We start from the raw sequence: 14,827 nt of genomic DNA, 5'->3' as shown, positions 1-14,827 counted from the left end.
GCGTTGGGTTGTGATGAGGAGACAAAAAATTGGTCTTCATGATCTGATAGAACAATGGAAGCACCATGCTAAAAAGCTATGCTACATATGTATCTCAGCCTGATATTTCAGCTAATCTGGTCCCCCCTCCCCCAGACTAACAGTGCATCACAGCACTGTTCATTGGAATTCATAGAATCATAGAGCTGGAAGGGACCTTGATGGTCTTCTAGTTCAATTCCCTGCTCAAGGCAAGAGTCCTTATACCATCCCAGACAAATCGTTGTCCATTTTTTTTCTTGAAAGCCTTCAACAATGGAGCACCCACATGTCCAGAAGGCAAGCTGTTCTGTTGATTAATCATTCTCACTATCAGTAAATTCATTATGTCTCCCTCATACCTAGTTTCCTTAGTAATTCATTGTATAGAAATAACAATAGAATTTAGACATATACTGCTTCCCACTGCTTTACAACCCTCTCTAAGCAGTTTACAGAGTCAGCATATTGCCCCCAACAATCTGGGTCCTCATTTTACCAACCTCGGAAGGATGGAAGGCTGAGCCAGCTGCTGAGAATCGAACTACTGGCAGTTGGCAGAATTAACCTGCAATATTGCATTCTAACCACTGCACCACCACAGCTTGCATGATAAAAACCCCTTATCATTGCTGTTGCTCTTCTCTGCACTCTTTCTAGGACCTCAGATCTTTTTGTATTGGAGTGACCAAACCTGGATGCAGCATTCCAAATGTGGTCTCACTAGTGTAGTATAGAGTGGTACTATTACTTCCTGTGATCTTGATGCTATCCCTCTGTTGATACAGCCTAGAACTGTGTTTGCTTTTTGGGCAGCTGCAGCACACTACTGACTTATACTTAAGTGGTGATCCACAAGTTCTTCTTTGGGATCTATCCTATGCATTTGCTCTGTGGTACATTACCACACACAGACTGCAAGGATCCTACTGCATGAATGTTACTTTTTTAAAAAATATATCCATTCATTTTAACAAACACTGTACAATATTAGCATGAGCCGCTGCTGTGCTCATAGAACGTAACACAAGACAGATGATTTCAGGATTTCCTAATTTAGTGCCCTTCTGCTAATTTAGTTTGCTAAGGATTTGGAAACTTAGGTAGTCATCTCACATTTGTACCTTGATTATCAAATAAAAGAAGATAAAAGCTCAGATGCCAAGAAACAAATTCAATTGCTCACCACATTTCCAGCTTCAGCAGCTAACCTGGCAGCATACCGAGCAATTAGCCGATGCTCTTCATCCAGTCTGCTAGGACTGTCCAGAACACTGCTAAAGGAAAGAGATCTCACATTTACCAAGTGGTATTTGCAACTCCAGAATATCAAATCACACTAGGAAGACAAGTGATTGTCCAAAATGACACAGAATTTAAGCGGTGTGTCTTGGGAACGCATTCTCAAGCTTCACTCATGAGCCAATCATGCCCAATTTCATTTCTGCATAAAAAAGTAATCATTCTAGAATTATGGCTTCTAATGGAATTTTCTTGAAAAGTGTATGTAGAACTGCAACATATTTTACATATAGTATTTCTGGGGAGGACTGCATTTATGTAGGCAAGCTCACAACACTTGTCACTTACCAGCATGACTATTGCCAATATCAATTTTTGAAATTTAAGTGGGTTCTTTAAAAAAATGGACAAAAGATGTTTTATTAGATAACAGTCCAAAAAATAACATTGCACTGACTTTGTGTCACAGCATAAAGACTGGGTGATTGGCTCATATGCTCAAAACATGAATGCACATATCAAAACCATATTTCTTCAAAAAGGTAGTAGAATAACATTAGCATAAATTTCATGTGTAGAATTTCAGCCGTGAACCCATTATGTCCCCTAAAAAGGAAATATGGGAGGAGGGGGAAATAAAAGAATAATATATGATGGCAAAGTAATATGAATGGCTTGCAAAAAAAAATAAGAAAAAAATCATAGCATCCTTGTATTTTAATAGGAAGAAACATTTTGTACTTTGCTTTTCAAGGACAAATGCAGTAAACAATGTCAAATACTTTGGGGTATCCTAAAATCCAGTCAATGTGAAGGGGATTTTTATGGCTGAAGGACATTAAAAACAACTAGAGCTTCCAGTTAAAGTTTTCATCGTTCAATTCATCATTGAATCCTTCAAGCCATTAAGGCAAGAAAGACAGAATAACTGCAGGTTGTCAATGGGTTGGTAGTAAGAGGGCAACTATTTATCACATCAGGTGCCAAAGCAAAAAATTTCCAGCAGTATTCTTCCTCGGATGGGTTCCAAAACAAGACAATTCTTTTCTCTATTGAAGGTTTGCTAATGATTGCCAGGACTGCTGAGAAAACACCAACTTTTAAGAGGAATTCAATCAGAAATCTGATTAAAAGCTGCAATATGAACAGGCTTCCCCTCCCCTCCCTAGAATCTGGGGTTTTTTTGTGCAGAATCTGGGGGTTTTTTTTAAGCGGGCAGGAAGGGGGTGAATAAACCAAATATTGATCCCTTGATTGCGAAAGGAATTGACCAACCAGCTTGGTTGGACTAGCCTAACATTGTGAGTTGAGAGAGACTGCCTACCAAAGTCACCCAGGTGGCGTTCATGCCTAATGTGGAACTAGAATTCATAATCTCCTGGTGCCTTATTCGCTAGACCCTAATTGATTCTTGTAATACGAACAAGCTGTACCGTGACAGACTTGATCACATAACAAGTGATATGTTGACCGATAGAGTTGCTTATACCAGAACAATGCCATGTATCAAAAAAAAGTTTGTCATTAAAATGAAAACGTTTTAATGTTTCAATGAGCTAAAAGTACACCCAGATTCTTTTAAGGTGAAGTCACAAGTTATTTATTTGATTTATGTTGTTTTATAATGGGGTTCTTTTTCATTTTGAAGGAAACCTGTTTATGGTGCTTCCATATTTCATGGCAAATGCATGCAATGCCTGGGTCTTGTGGGCACATTTGAAATGTTGGGTGTAAACTTCCTAAAATGTAAGCTATCAGGGAAGTACAAGTTACAAGGCATTCATATTCCCCCAAAATCAAATATTGGAATTGCCCTCCACAATCTCCTCTACTACCCTCCTGGATTCTCTACTTTTAAGAATGACTATGGAAGCCAGACACATACAGTATTTATAAATATGTTAAAAATTGGCCAACTGATTTCCAAATTGGCAATTGCCCATTCTTTAAATATTTTTTCTAATACAATACAAACAACAGGACCCATTTTGGAAGTAAGATTGGACACCACTTTGCAAAGCATGGCTTTATAGTAAAAGTAAAAGTTCCCCTCGCATATATGTGCTAGACATTCCCGACTCTAGGGGGGTGGTGCTCATCTCCGTTTCAAAGCCAAAGAGCCAGAGCTGTCCAAAGACGTCTCTGTGGTCATGTGGCCGACATGACTAAAGGCCGAAGGTACACAGAACACAGTTACCTTCCCATCAAAGGTGGTCCCTATTTTTCTTCTTGCATTTTTACATGCTTTCGAACTGCTAGGTTTGCAGAAGCTGGAACAAGTCACGGGAGCTCATTCCATTACGTGGCAGTAGGGATTCGAACCGCCGAACTTCTGACCTTTCTGATAGACAAGCTCAGCATCTTAGCCACTGAGCCACTGTGTCCCTATAGCTTTATATATGGCTTTATAGGACAATGTAAATAGGGGTCCTTCTAGAAATGATCCTAGGGGGTCAAAAGGTGCGGAGAGATATTGCATTGCCGATTTTGGCAAGGACTTGCTGGCTTTGTTTGTGGGAAGGAATTCTTTTTCCTTACACTATTCTTTTTAAAATGCTGTTTGGCAGCATAAGGTAATCCAATTTCATTTTTCATATCAAAGCATCAGGCATATAGCAGGAATGGGCAAAATCAGTATGGCACAATATACCAATCAAAGTTATCTCTGGTATATTCATCCCAGAGCTATCTTTAAAGAAATCAAGATTAATTTATGAAATTCAGGAATTTGGAAAATAACTGGTGTTACCTCTACGGTAGACAAAACTGCTAGAGTTATCCATTAGAACATATTCTCATCAATGACTCAATTCAAACTATTTAAATCTTGATTCTTCCTATAACAATTCAGTAGTTCATCATTTAAAGTGTAGAGGAAAACATTATTCACGCTCCCCCAAATTTAGAGGTCTTTAAAAAATTAAAATATTTCATAATTGTTACATTTCATGCCCAACACCATTTATTTGCTTGAACCATAGCAAGAAGCTCAGTTAAAACTCATTTTGATATTTGTTCCAAATTTCCATCAGATTGTTATAAAAAGAATCTCTTTTAAAGCAATCTTGTTTGAAATCCAATGAGTGCATCCACAAATCTCTGATCTTTAAATTGCCTTTTTTTCTTCATAACATTTAGTCACACACCTCCCTTTTTATTTAAAAAAAAAAGTTTTTTTTTTAAAAAATCAGTAATCCATTTTCAAGCAAACATAGATAAAATAAAAACAAATAACCACAGACCTTCCTAACACTTGTTTTAGTTAGTGGATGGGTTGGGCCAACCCAGCTGCCTATATAGGGCATCCAACCAAGTTCTGAAAGGGAAAAGAAGAATCACCCTGCGTCGTGGCACGTCAAAACCGCGGTCCACTAAAGCGCGCCCGATTAAAGCGCGTACGTGACATCATCAGCAGCGTGACAAGAAAGAAAAAGGGCGCTTTAAAAAGCGCTTTTAAAGCAAGCCGATTCACATCAAGGTAAGGGTTAGGGTTAGGGTTAGGTTTAGGGTTAGGTTAAGGGTTAGCGTTAGGTTTAGCGTTAGGTTAAGGGTTAGGTTTAGGGTTAGGTTTAGGGTTAGGTTAAGGGTTAGGCTTAGGGTTAGGTTTAGGGTTAGGTTTGGGGGGGTTAGGTTTAGATTTACGCGTTAATTTTAAGTTTACCGCTCACAGCGTGCTGTTTTTGTCGCGCTGTGATGACATCACATACGCGCTTTCGTCGAGCGCGCTTTAGTCTACTGCGGTTTTGTGGTGGAACCACCCTGCGTACCCCATGCCCCTTTCCACACACAATCTGCTTGCCTAGCACTAACCGTGTGCTGCTTTGTAGCTGGCTCACATAGGCTGCTATCAGCACATGCTCATCACTTAGCCCATCGGAGGGGGCGAGGCTTTGCTGCAACCTAGGGATATTGAAAGCAAAGGAAGCAAAACTCAACAGAAATGAAGATGAGGCAATGAAATAATGTAAATTATTTGAGGAATATAACATGGTTAAAAAATAATGGTTAACACTTGTAAACATTAGAAGGCGGCAGCGGAGACGGGCTTAAATAGGCAGGAGTCTCCTGTTAGAAGCAAGGGATCAACAAGACATGAAGAATGAAGTCGGCCTGTCATTATATTCCTTTTCTCTCCACTTTGGAAACTGCACTATTACTCTGGAGCCTGCAATTCCGACATGCAACTAACAGCATCATTTCTAGAAAACAAAGTGCAACTGGGTTCTAATTCATGGAAGAGCAAGGGTGTTTATTTCTTGGCAAACCCCAACTGCAACCACTCTCCTGTGCTTTGTTTGTATGCATTAGCAGATGCCTTTTTTTTTTTTTTTCATTTATTAAGACTTATAGGCCGCCCTTCTCCCTGAGGGGACTCAGGGCGGCTTACAATCATAAGGGAAGGGTGTGCAGCAACAAGGGACAAACAATAAGTGACCAAAAATAAAATAGTAAAACCACAACATGCATTCAACAGTCAGCACTCGGGCGGGTAAATTGGAACCTATCCCCAGGCCTGCTGGGAGAGCCAGGTCTTGAGGGCTGTGCAGAAGGTCTGGGTGGTGGTGAGGGTACGAATCTCAACGGGGAGATCGTTCCACAGGGTCGGAGCTGCAACAGAAAAGGCTCTCCTCCGTGTAGTCGCCAGTCGACATTGACTGGCGGATGGGATCCGGAGGAGGCCCAGCCTGTGTGATCTAATCGGTCGGAGGGAGGTAATCGGCAGAAGGCGGTCTCTCAAATATCCAGATCCACTACCATGGAGTGCTTTAAAGGTGGTCATCAGTACCCTGAAGCGCACCCGGAGACCGACAGGTAGCCAGTGCAGCTCGCGGAGGATGGGTGTAATGTGGGCGAACCGCGGTGCGCCCACTATCACTCGCGCGGCTGCATTCTGGACTAACTGCAGTCTCCGGATGCTCTTCAAGGGCAACCCCATGTAGAGCCCATTGCAGTATTCCAGCCTAGAGATCACAAGGGCTCGAGTGACTGTTGTGAGAGCCTCCCGGTTCAGGTAGGGCCGCAACTGTCGGACCAGGCGAACCTGGGCAAATGCCCCCCTGGTCACAGCCGTCAGCTGATGGTCGAAAGTCAGCTGTGAATCCAGGAGGACTCCTAAGTTACGGACCCTGTCTGAGGGGTATAAAATTTGACCCCCCAGCCTGAGTGTTGGAATGTCAGCCAAATTATTGGGAGGGAAGCACAACAGCCACTCGGTCTTGTCCGGGTTGAGTACCAGTTTGTTAGCGCTCATCCAGCTCTTAACGGCCTCAAGGCCCTGGTTCATCACGTCCACCGCTTCATTGAGTTGGCACGGGGCGGACAGATACAATTGTGTATCGTCCGCGTATTGGTGGTATTTTATCCCGTGCCTCCGAATGATCTCGCCCAGCGGTTTCATGTATATGTTAAATAGTAGGGGGGATAAGACCGAACCCTGCGGCACCCCATGTGTTAGGGGCCTCAGGGACGATCTCTGCCCCCCGACCAACACCGACTGCGACCTGTCCGAGAGGTAAGAGGAGAACCACTGCAAAACAGTGCCTCCCACCCCCACCTCCCGCAGTCGTCGCAGAAGGATACCATGGTCGATGGTATCGAACGCCGCTGAGAGGTCAAGGAGAACCAGGATGGACGCATGGCCTCCATCTCTGGCCCTCCAGAGATCATCGGTCAATGCGACCAAAGCGGTTTCTGTGCTGTAACCAGGTCTGAAGCCGGACTGGAAGGGGTCAAGGTAACTAGCTTCCTCCAAGGCCCGTTGAAGCTGGAAGGCCACCACCTTCTCAACAACCTTCCCAATAAAGGGGAGGTTGGAGACAGGACGATAGTTTTTTAAAATGGCTGGATCCAAGGATGGTTTCTTCAGGAGGGGTCTCACCACCGCCGTTTTAAGTGCAGCGGGGAAGTGCCCCTCCCGAAGGGAGGTGGTCACGACCGCCTGGATCCAGCCATGTGTCACCTCCCTGCTGTTGGCAACCAGCCAGGAGGGACACGGGTCCAGAATGCAGGTGGAGGCGCTTACAGCTCGAATGGCCTTGTCCACATCCCCAGAGGCAACATCCTGGAACTCAACCCAGTGATGGTTTGCCAAGTAAACCCCCTGTGTCCCGGCTGGATCTACTGCGGTGGAGTCCAAGTCCGACCGAAACCGAGCAACTTTGTCCGCCAGGAACTGGGCATAGTCCTCAGCCCTACCCTGCAAGGGATCTCCCACATCCCTCTTATTAAGGAGGGAGCATGTGATCCTAAACAGGGCGGCTGGGCGTGACTCGGCGGATGCAACCAAGGCGGAGATATGCGTTCTTTTGGCATCTCTTAGTGCCCGGATGTAATCCTTGGTGCAGGTGGTCAGAAGTGCACGGTTCGCCTCGGACCTATCGGACCTCCACAGGTGCTCTAGGCGTCTAATGGACATACAATTAAATGATATAACGAGTCAAAACAGTCTTCTTTTGACAATCCTACATATTCAAATCCATATTTTGGTGTATTCAGAGGATTATATCATAAGGCTGGGGGCATCCACACTCATTAGGCTGGGGGCTTCCACACTCTGCCCCAAATTCTTGTCCTTTCAACAATCTGTTACCTTAGATCCTCTAGATCAGGGGTGTCAAACTCAAGGCCCACGGGGTGCTTAAATCTGGCCCACGGGGCTGGCCTGGAAACGGCAATGGATTGGCCCATGGGGCCTGTGGCAGCAAAAATGGGACACGGGGAGGCCTGCATGCCGCCCCCCCCCCCCCCCCGGTGCTCTGTTTTTGGCCTGGACAGCCTCCTGCAGGACTTTGCTGGCCAAAACAGGGCACCGTCCAGGCCGAAAATGGGATACGGGGGCCGCATCCCCCCACCATTTTGGCCAGCAGGGTGCTGCAGGAGGCATCTGTCTCGTCTCCCCCCACCCCCAGCCCATGGAGAACTACAATTCTGATGCGGCCCTTGAAGAAATCCAGTTTGACACCCCTGCTCTAGACAAATTCCTGAAAAAAAGTTCCCATTTCAATGGTAAGATAGAAAATAAACTCTATTCACTATCTCTCTCTGACCTCCGAAACAGGGCATAACATAACCGGAAAGTGGAATAGACAGGATGTTCATTAATGTAAGTAGGGTCTAGTTAGACAAAGGGTGCTTTTGACAGAAAGGGCCTGCTTCCCATATATTTCCTTTCGTACAATATAAAAGAAGGCTTAACATAAGGGATAAAAGAGGAAGAGAGAGACAGCTCATTTGTAGTCTCAGAAAGAGCAGAGGAAAACAGTTCAGTTCAGTTGAGTCCTTGGAAAACTGATTAGACATGGGATAAAGACTTTTTTGGGATATCCCAAAAACCAAAGCACAAAAGCGAACACACACACAAACACAGAGGGAAAAGAAACAAGAAATGCAAGGTATGGAAAATTATTGTGGATATTTTACTTTTCATTAGTTTGTAAATGTAAGATGATTAATGCATATTATAGATATTCTACTTTGCTAGGCCATCCTTTGAGGGGGTTGATGTCAGTGGTGGGATTCAGCCAGTTCGCACCATTTGAGGAAAACCGGTTGTTAACTTTCTGAGCAGTTTGGTGAACTGATTATTGGAAGAAACCATTAGGGCAGAGAACCGGTTGTTAAATTATTTGAATCCCACCACTGGTTGATGGATATAAGGAGTGTTAAACTCATGACATGTTGTCACATGACATATCACAACTTTTTTCCCCTTCACTAAACCAGTGGTAGGCATGGCCAGCGCATGACACATCCGGCCTACAGGCCGCAAATTTGACACCCCCGATGTATATGAATGTAGTGTCATCTTAGATATTCAAGCTAAGTCCTTAAAAGTGCATAAAGTTATTTCTTTTTTAGGGACGTTTTGAACTTTTTAAAAAATCTAATACTTATTACCAAAAAAACAACAACTAGGAGACTGCTTTACTTTCTCTAAGACTTATGAATTATATCTATTTAGGCATTTGTTTTTGAGATGACTTCATCTTACTGTGCCCAGGAGCCAGCTTGCTCACAGCTGAGTAAATTGTCCTGAAGGAGTCAGAACTCATTTTATGCACCAAGATTAGGCAGTTTCTACAGAAATAATGTTTAGTGGTTAATTGGGAACACTTAATAATGTTACTGAACAATTCAAGTTGCTCTATTTCATTAATTTGAAAAGGGCTGATTGGCTTCATGACATTTTGCTGGATTACTTTATTGTGCTCCATACTGTTGTTCAATAAATCTTTTTCTTAATTGATTTCTTCTTGTCCAGATTGTGAAAAAGTATTCATTGTCACAAATTCATTCTTTGGTAAGAAAAGTGCTGCTAGCAACAACAGAAGGGACTTACATCGTCTGCAGTACACAGAGGCAATTAAATGGAACTGGAACATTTAGAGCAAATTCCTTATTCAGGAAAGCTTATGAAACACTGGATTTTTCTCTTAAACATGTAGATAGGTATCTGGCTATTATCTATTAATCTCCTAGTTTTACAGCTGTTCTCCTTCTCCTAATAATGTGATGTAATGTAATTGCCTGAAGAAAATATTAATTGCTGTGCATTTACCATCATGGGCTGTGCAGCTCACGGCCCTAGCTGAAAATCAGATCTTTTTCCAATTTGGAGCAACTGACCTTTTGGAATAACATTTATGGCCTAAGAATATTTACAATGCTCCCCTTTGACCCCACATCTTGCTTTAATGTCATTGCAATTTCCAGCTGCCTTGCTTATGCAGTTTTATGAGCTCGCCATAAAGTTGAGCTTAGTGGCAATGAAAGCCACTCTGAGCAATAAACTAAGAGGCCCTCCACAAGATCCAGATAGCATCCTATCAGAAGGCAAGGAATTAAGCTTCCCTCTTGGATAATGCAAAAGAGGCAGACACCCTGAATGAATGTCTGGCAATATTTTCAACGTAATGTGGCTCTTTGTCTCTTTTGGAGGTGAAGAGAAGATTCTCCTTTTTCAGTCAAAGTAGTTACGCTTCACTTGAGGTGAGAAGCTCAGGCAAGAACCCTTCTGCATAGAAATCCAACTTTCTTGAAGGAGTTTTCCATTAAGTAAAATCTGATAACTTTTTACTGGTAAAGGGTGATTGGATTTATTATTTTCTAACATAATTTTGGTACTGCTGTTTTTAATTCTTAAAACATTTTTATGCTATTGCTATCTGCTCTAACAGATGTTAGGCTGAAGAGCAGAACATAAATGTTTATAAAACTATTGGAAGTGTGTATGTTAGCATGATTTACACTGATAAACTTCTGTACATATGAGCCATTTCACGTCAATGCCTCAAACTCTCAAACTGGAACATTATTTGCCTCACCTTTTAAACATAAATCCCACATCTTTGAATTAAAGATTATAGGCCATAATAATACAAAATGGCCAGTCATCTTGAGGGTAAAAGTAATCTGTAGCCCCGATTTACTGAAATTGTCGTTTATATTAATGTTTCAATTTCTGCATTGCTCCTGAAAGTGTTTTTAAATGTGAGATGCACTACAGACATTGCTAAAGTAATAAAAAAAAGTTAGATACTTAATCATATTCACATTCTAATTTTGCTTCAAGGAGTTCAAAGATGTTCTTAGGTTCAGTTATTTTCATATCAATCCTGTGAGGTAGATTAAGATGACACTGTATATCATTTGGACAAGAAACACAAAAGAAAGTCTTGTGGCTGCTTTTTAAAGATTGACAATTTATTCTGACAGAACATTTCACAGCCGACAATAGGTTTTAGCAGACACAAATCACATTTTCAGAAGTCAGCTTAATCTTTCAGATGATTTGCAAGTGCATTCATTCTTGCAAAACAAGAATGAATTTAAATATTCCACCTTTCTATTCAGAAAGGTTTAATTTTCCACTGAAAAATGTGCAATAAGTATAAAGCTTACAGTGAGGGAGAATGAGAATATAGGCAAACCCACCCCCTCCTCCCAAAGTAGATACACAGTGTACCTTTCTTGTTCACTGAAAATTAAATTCTGGTTCACTGAACAACTGGACAGATAAAAGCATTTAATGTTCAATTAAACTGGTTCAGACAGGCCGCTCTAAGAAAGGTATTCCTTAACTATTTCTAACATGGACAAAGCTCCATTGTCTTTGTTCACATCAGTGTTGAAAGCAATAAAAAGAGCCTTGATAGTAGAACTTAAAAGACTAGCAACTTCATATGGAAGCATACTGTTTTTACATACTCTTATCTAAATGGTTAACAACTGAGTGATTCAGTGATGACTCTCTAATCTAGGCCTTTCATATCTAATTCTAATTTGTTTGATGCAAAGTAATATTACAATACCATATGGAGTTTAAATAGTTTCAGCATTAAGTATAAATAGAAAAGTCTGGGGAAAAAAATATCCACAGGAAGTTTTCAGCTAAAGGAAATGTTAAAAGAGATATGTATACAAAATGAAAGATGAGTGTAATCCCGAAGGAGATGTACTAATAAGAAGCTGATATCTATAGAATGTTCCATATTTTTTGAACTATAACTTGCTCCGGATTATATGACGCACCTAGCTTTATGGGAGGAAAACAAGAAAAAAAATCTGCCTCTGCCTCCTAGCAATTTGCCTTCTGGCAGCAAACAGTAAACAGCCTGGTCAGCTTCAGCGCAGCCTGATTTAGCACAAGCAGCTGATTGGGGGTTGGATCGGCCTCCCAGAATACCACCAATCAGCTGTTCCAGGCTCCGGGGATTGCCGCCGCCCATCGGCGCTGTTGCTGCCCATCACAGCTGCCTCTCTCGTCGCCTCTACACACCCCATTTTCGGCTTTCGCATGTCCTGTTTTTGGGCTGTTCCAGAGGGCAGGGATCACCACTGCCTATACCCGCTGCTTGGAATGGGCCAAAAAAGGTGCATGCGGAGGCCGAAAATGGGATGCACAGAGGCCGAAAATGGGGCAAGTGGAGGCGGCAATAGGTGGCAGTCGCGATGAGCAGCGACAGCGCCGATGAGCTGCAGCAATCCCCAGAGCCTGGAACAGCTGATCAGTGGTATTCCAGGAGGAAGATCCAACCGCCAATCAGCTTCTCGTGCTAAATCAGGCTGTGCTGAAGCTGACCAGGGTGTTTGTTGTTTGCTATAAGAAGGCAAATTACTGGGAGGCAGAGGCCGAAGGGTGGGGGCTGGAAGGTGGGCAGGGCTTTGGCAACATTCCCTCTATAAGACACACAGACAATTCCACCCACTTTATTTGGAAGGGGGAGTGCATCTTACAGTCCAAAAAATACAGTAAATTACAAAGATTAAAACACAAAAGAAAATGAGACTTGTAAAGGAAATTAGAAGTAGCAAAAAAGTCTGTTTTGGCTATGTCAATAATAATTTTTAAAAACCAAGAGGTGAGCTTGTTGTCAAGAGATATTGACAGGAGCACATGATGGAAAAAGAACTGAACTCTTCAAAGTTAAACTGTGTCCAAATGGACAAGCAGAACAATGAATAAAAGAAGGAAAATAAGGAAAAGTATAAGTTGTGCTTTTATGAAGGACATTGACAACCAGAAATCTCCAGTGGAGAGCAACTAAGATTTAAGGAGGCCGGAAAGAAAAGCCTATGAGGTATGGTTGGTATTGTTGGGTACGCTTAGCCTGGAAAAGATTTTGGGCAAACATGACAGTTATCTTCACATATATGAATGGAGAAGGTAAGAAAAAAAACCATTCAGTCATTTCAGAAAATAGAGAAAGAAATAATAGACTCAAAATTTGAAGGAAATAGATTTTGATTGAACATCAGGAAAAAAATTCCTAGCAATAAGATCCAATTAGGAACAGTCTGCCTGTAGGTGATGGACTTTACTTTGTTGGAGATATACAAGTAGAGGCTGCATAACTATCTTCTAGGGATGCTATGGAAATGGATCCCTGCATGGTGATCTCCAGGTATATCTGTTCAACAATGATTCCATAAGTTCCACAATGTAAATTTCTTCTGGGAAAGGGGTTTGAACTTACTGCTCTTGGATTGGTCACAGATGCCATCTTCCATCAGTGAAATTTCTTTTCAAGATGGGCAAAAACAACATTTCCCACACCACTTTAGCTAACACTCTTTGTGAAAAATTAATGAAATAAAAAATAAACTAAACAATGCCGCCTACAGCTTGCACAAATGTCAGCTACTTCATCTACATAATTAGTTTTCAGTTTTTTAAACGAATACTCAGCTAAGAAATAAGAATGGCTATTGCAAGTATCTGAGATAAATAACCAAATCCAGTTTACAGAGTTTAATCTACGTTCATTTCTCAGGCTTGTAGGGTCTATAAAAATCTTGAACCATTTTGAACTACAAAGCTCTTCCCTAGGTATATAACAGCAACTCTGGTTTTAGCTACATTGGAAGGGCATGCTTGTGGCAAAACTTTAGTTAAACTAATATTTAACTGAATTAAACAAGGAACATTTCTGACTATTCTAAATGGCTAGAACAAGCCAACCAGGAAGTTCATGGAACTAGAAATATGATAGTTGTTTAACTAATTGTGAACATGGTTATAGGGCTGCCAAAGTACAGTATAATCATTTAAAATACAATCCTATTTGACTTCAAGAGGAAGCCTCCTAAAAATGAGTGGGCTGGGAAAAAGAGAATTATAGGGAAAATAGGGACAAATATTGTACATTCCAAACACTTTGAAAAAGCACAACAAACCTGAACTGGAATGCCAACTATAGGTTAAAAATATACCTATCAAATAAATCTTTAAATATATATTTAAAACATTTCACTTTCACTATTGTATGAATGTATGTATTTATTCTGGAATGTATGTATTTATTCTGGAATCTTAAAACACATGTGTTAGCATAATGCTGTAATGCATAATCTGATCATTTTTAATAATAAGGAAACATGATAATAATGTGGTTTCTGTTAGCAATTCAAATATTCTCAATATACTTTTTTAAAAAATATATATTTTTTTTAAATCAAGAGTTAACAGGTAATTGATCGTTTTGATAGTTCTGAAATGGAATCAGGCACCTAAACTATAAAACTGATTTTAGATTTCCTGTAGAAGTCCAGTAAACAACTATTGGAACAAGAAGCTGGAATGGATAAAACTTTTGTACCAATCCAGTACAGAATTTACATTGGGGGGGGGGGGGGAAGAGGAGGGAATGATTTTTTTAGTTCTTTGGATATATTCCTCTGGTGCACATTGGCATTAAAGATCCTAAAAAGTTTTCTGCAGAACAGATATGCTATTTTGTTTTGCATATTTGAATCAAATGGTGCATTATGTATTTTAAATCTCCGTAACTCCATTGTCTTTCTCAGTGTGAAATACAGATATGTCTATAGAGCACACTGTACAATGAATTCTTTGTGCAGTATATCATATGAAAGGTGGACATATTGTGCATTGTCCTGGTTCTTCTCTTTTTTTCACAAATCATAAGATCACTATCAAATGATCCCTACTTCCTCATGCAGTAACAAATCCAGAGGCAGAAATGTAAAATTTTGGTCCCTTCGGAGGAGAGCTTGCTCAAAACTGTAATTTTTGTTTTATTTACACTGACTCAAGCAGATTATATTG

The 14,827-nt window shown here is 41.1% G+C and overlaps 1 protein-coding gene across 12 annotated transcripts in view; it reads right to left on the bottom strand.

Moving 5' to 3' along the window:
• The window catches only part of DTNB (dystrobrevin beta), a 126,890-nt gene that overhangs the window by 40,042 nt on the left and 72,021 nt on the right, over positions 1-14,827 (bottom strand). For 4 of the 12 annotated variants that reach the window (XM_032215968.1, XM_032215973.1, XM_032215967.1 and 1 more), the window contains 2 exons: positions 5,071-5,160; positions 1,205-1,295 (listed from right to left, as the gene is read on the bottom strand). In XM_032215968.1, coding sequence (XP_032071859.1) covers positions 1,205-1,295; positions 5,071-5,160 — 181 coding nt within the window. Of the gene's footprint in view, positions 1-1,204; positions 1,296-5,070; positions 5,161-14,827 lie in introns of those variants that run through there. The other 8 variants (XM_032215969.1, XM_032215972.1, XM_032215975.1 and 5 more) reach the window with 6 other exon arrangements.

Source organism: Thamnophis elegans, chromosome 4 (assembly GCF_009769535.1).
Source record: "Thamnophis elegans isolate rThaEle1 chromosome 4, rThaEle1.pri, whole genome shotgun sequence".
Taxonomy (NCBI): Eukaryota; Metazoa; Chordata; class Lepidosauria; order Squamata; family Colubridae; genus Thamnophis; species Thamnophis elegans.
This window is presented reverse-complemented; position numbering and strand designations above follow the sequence as displayed.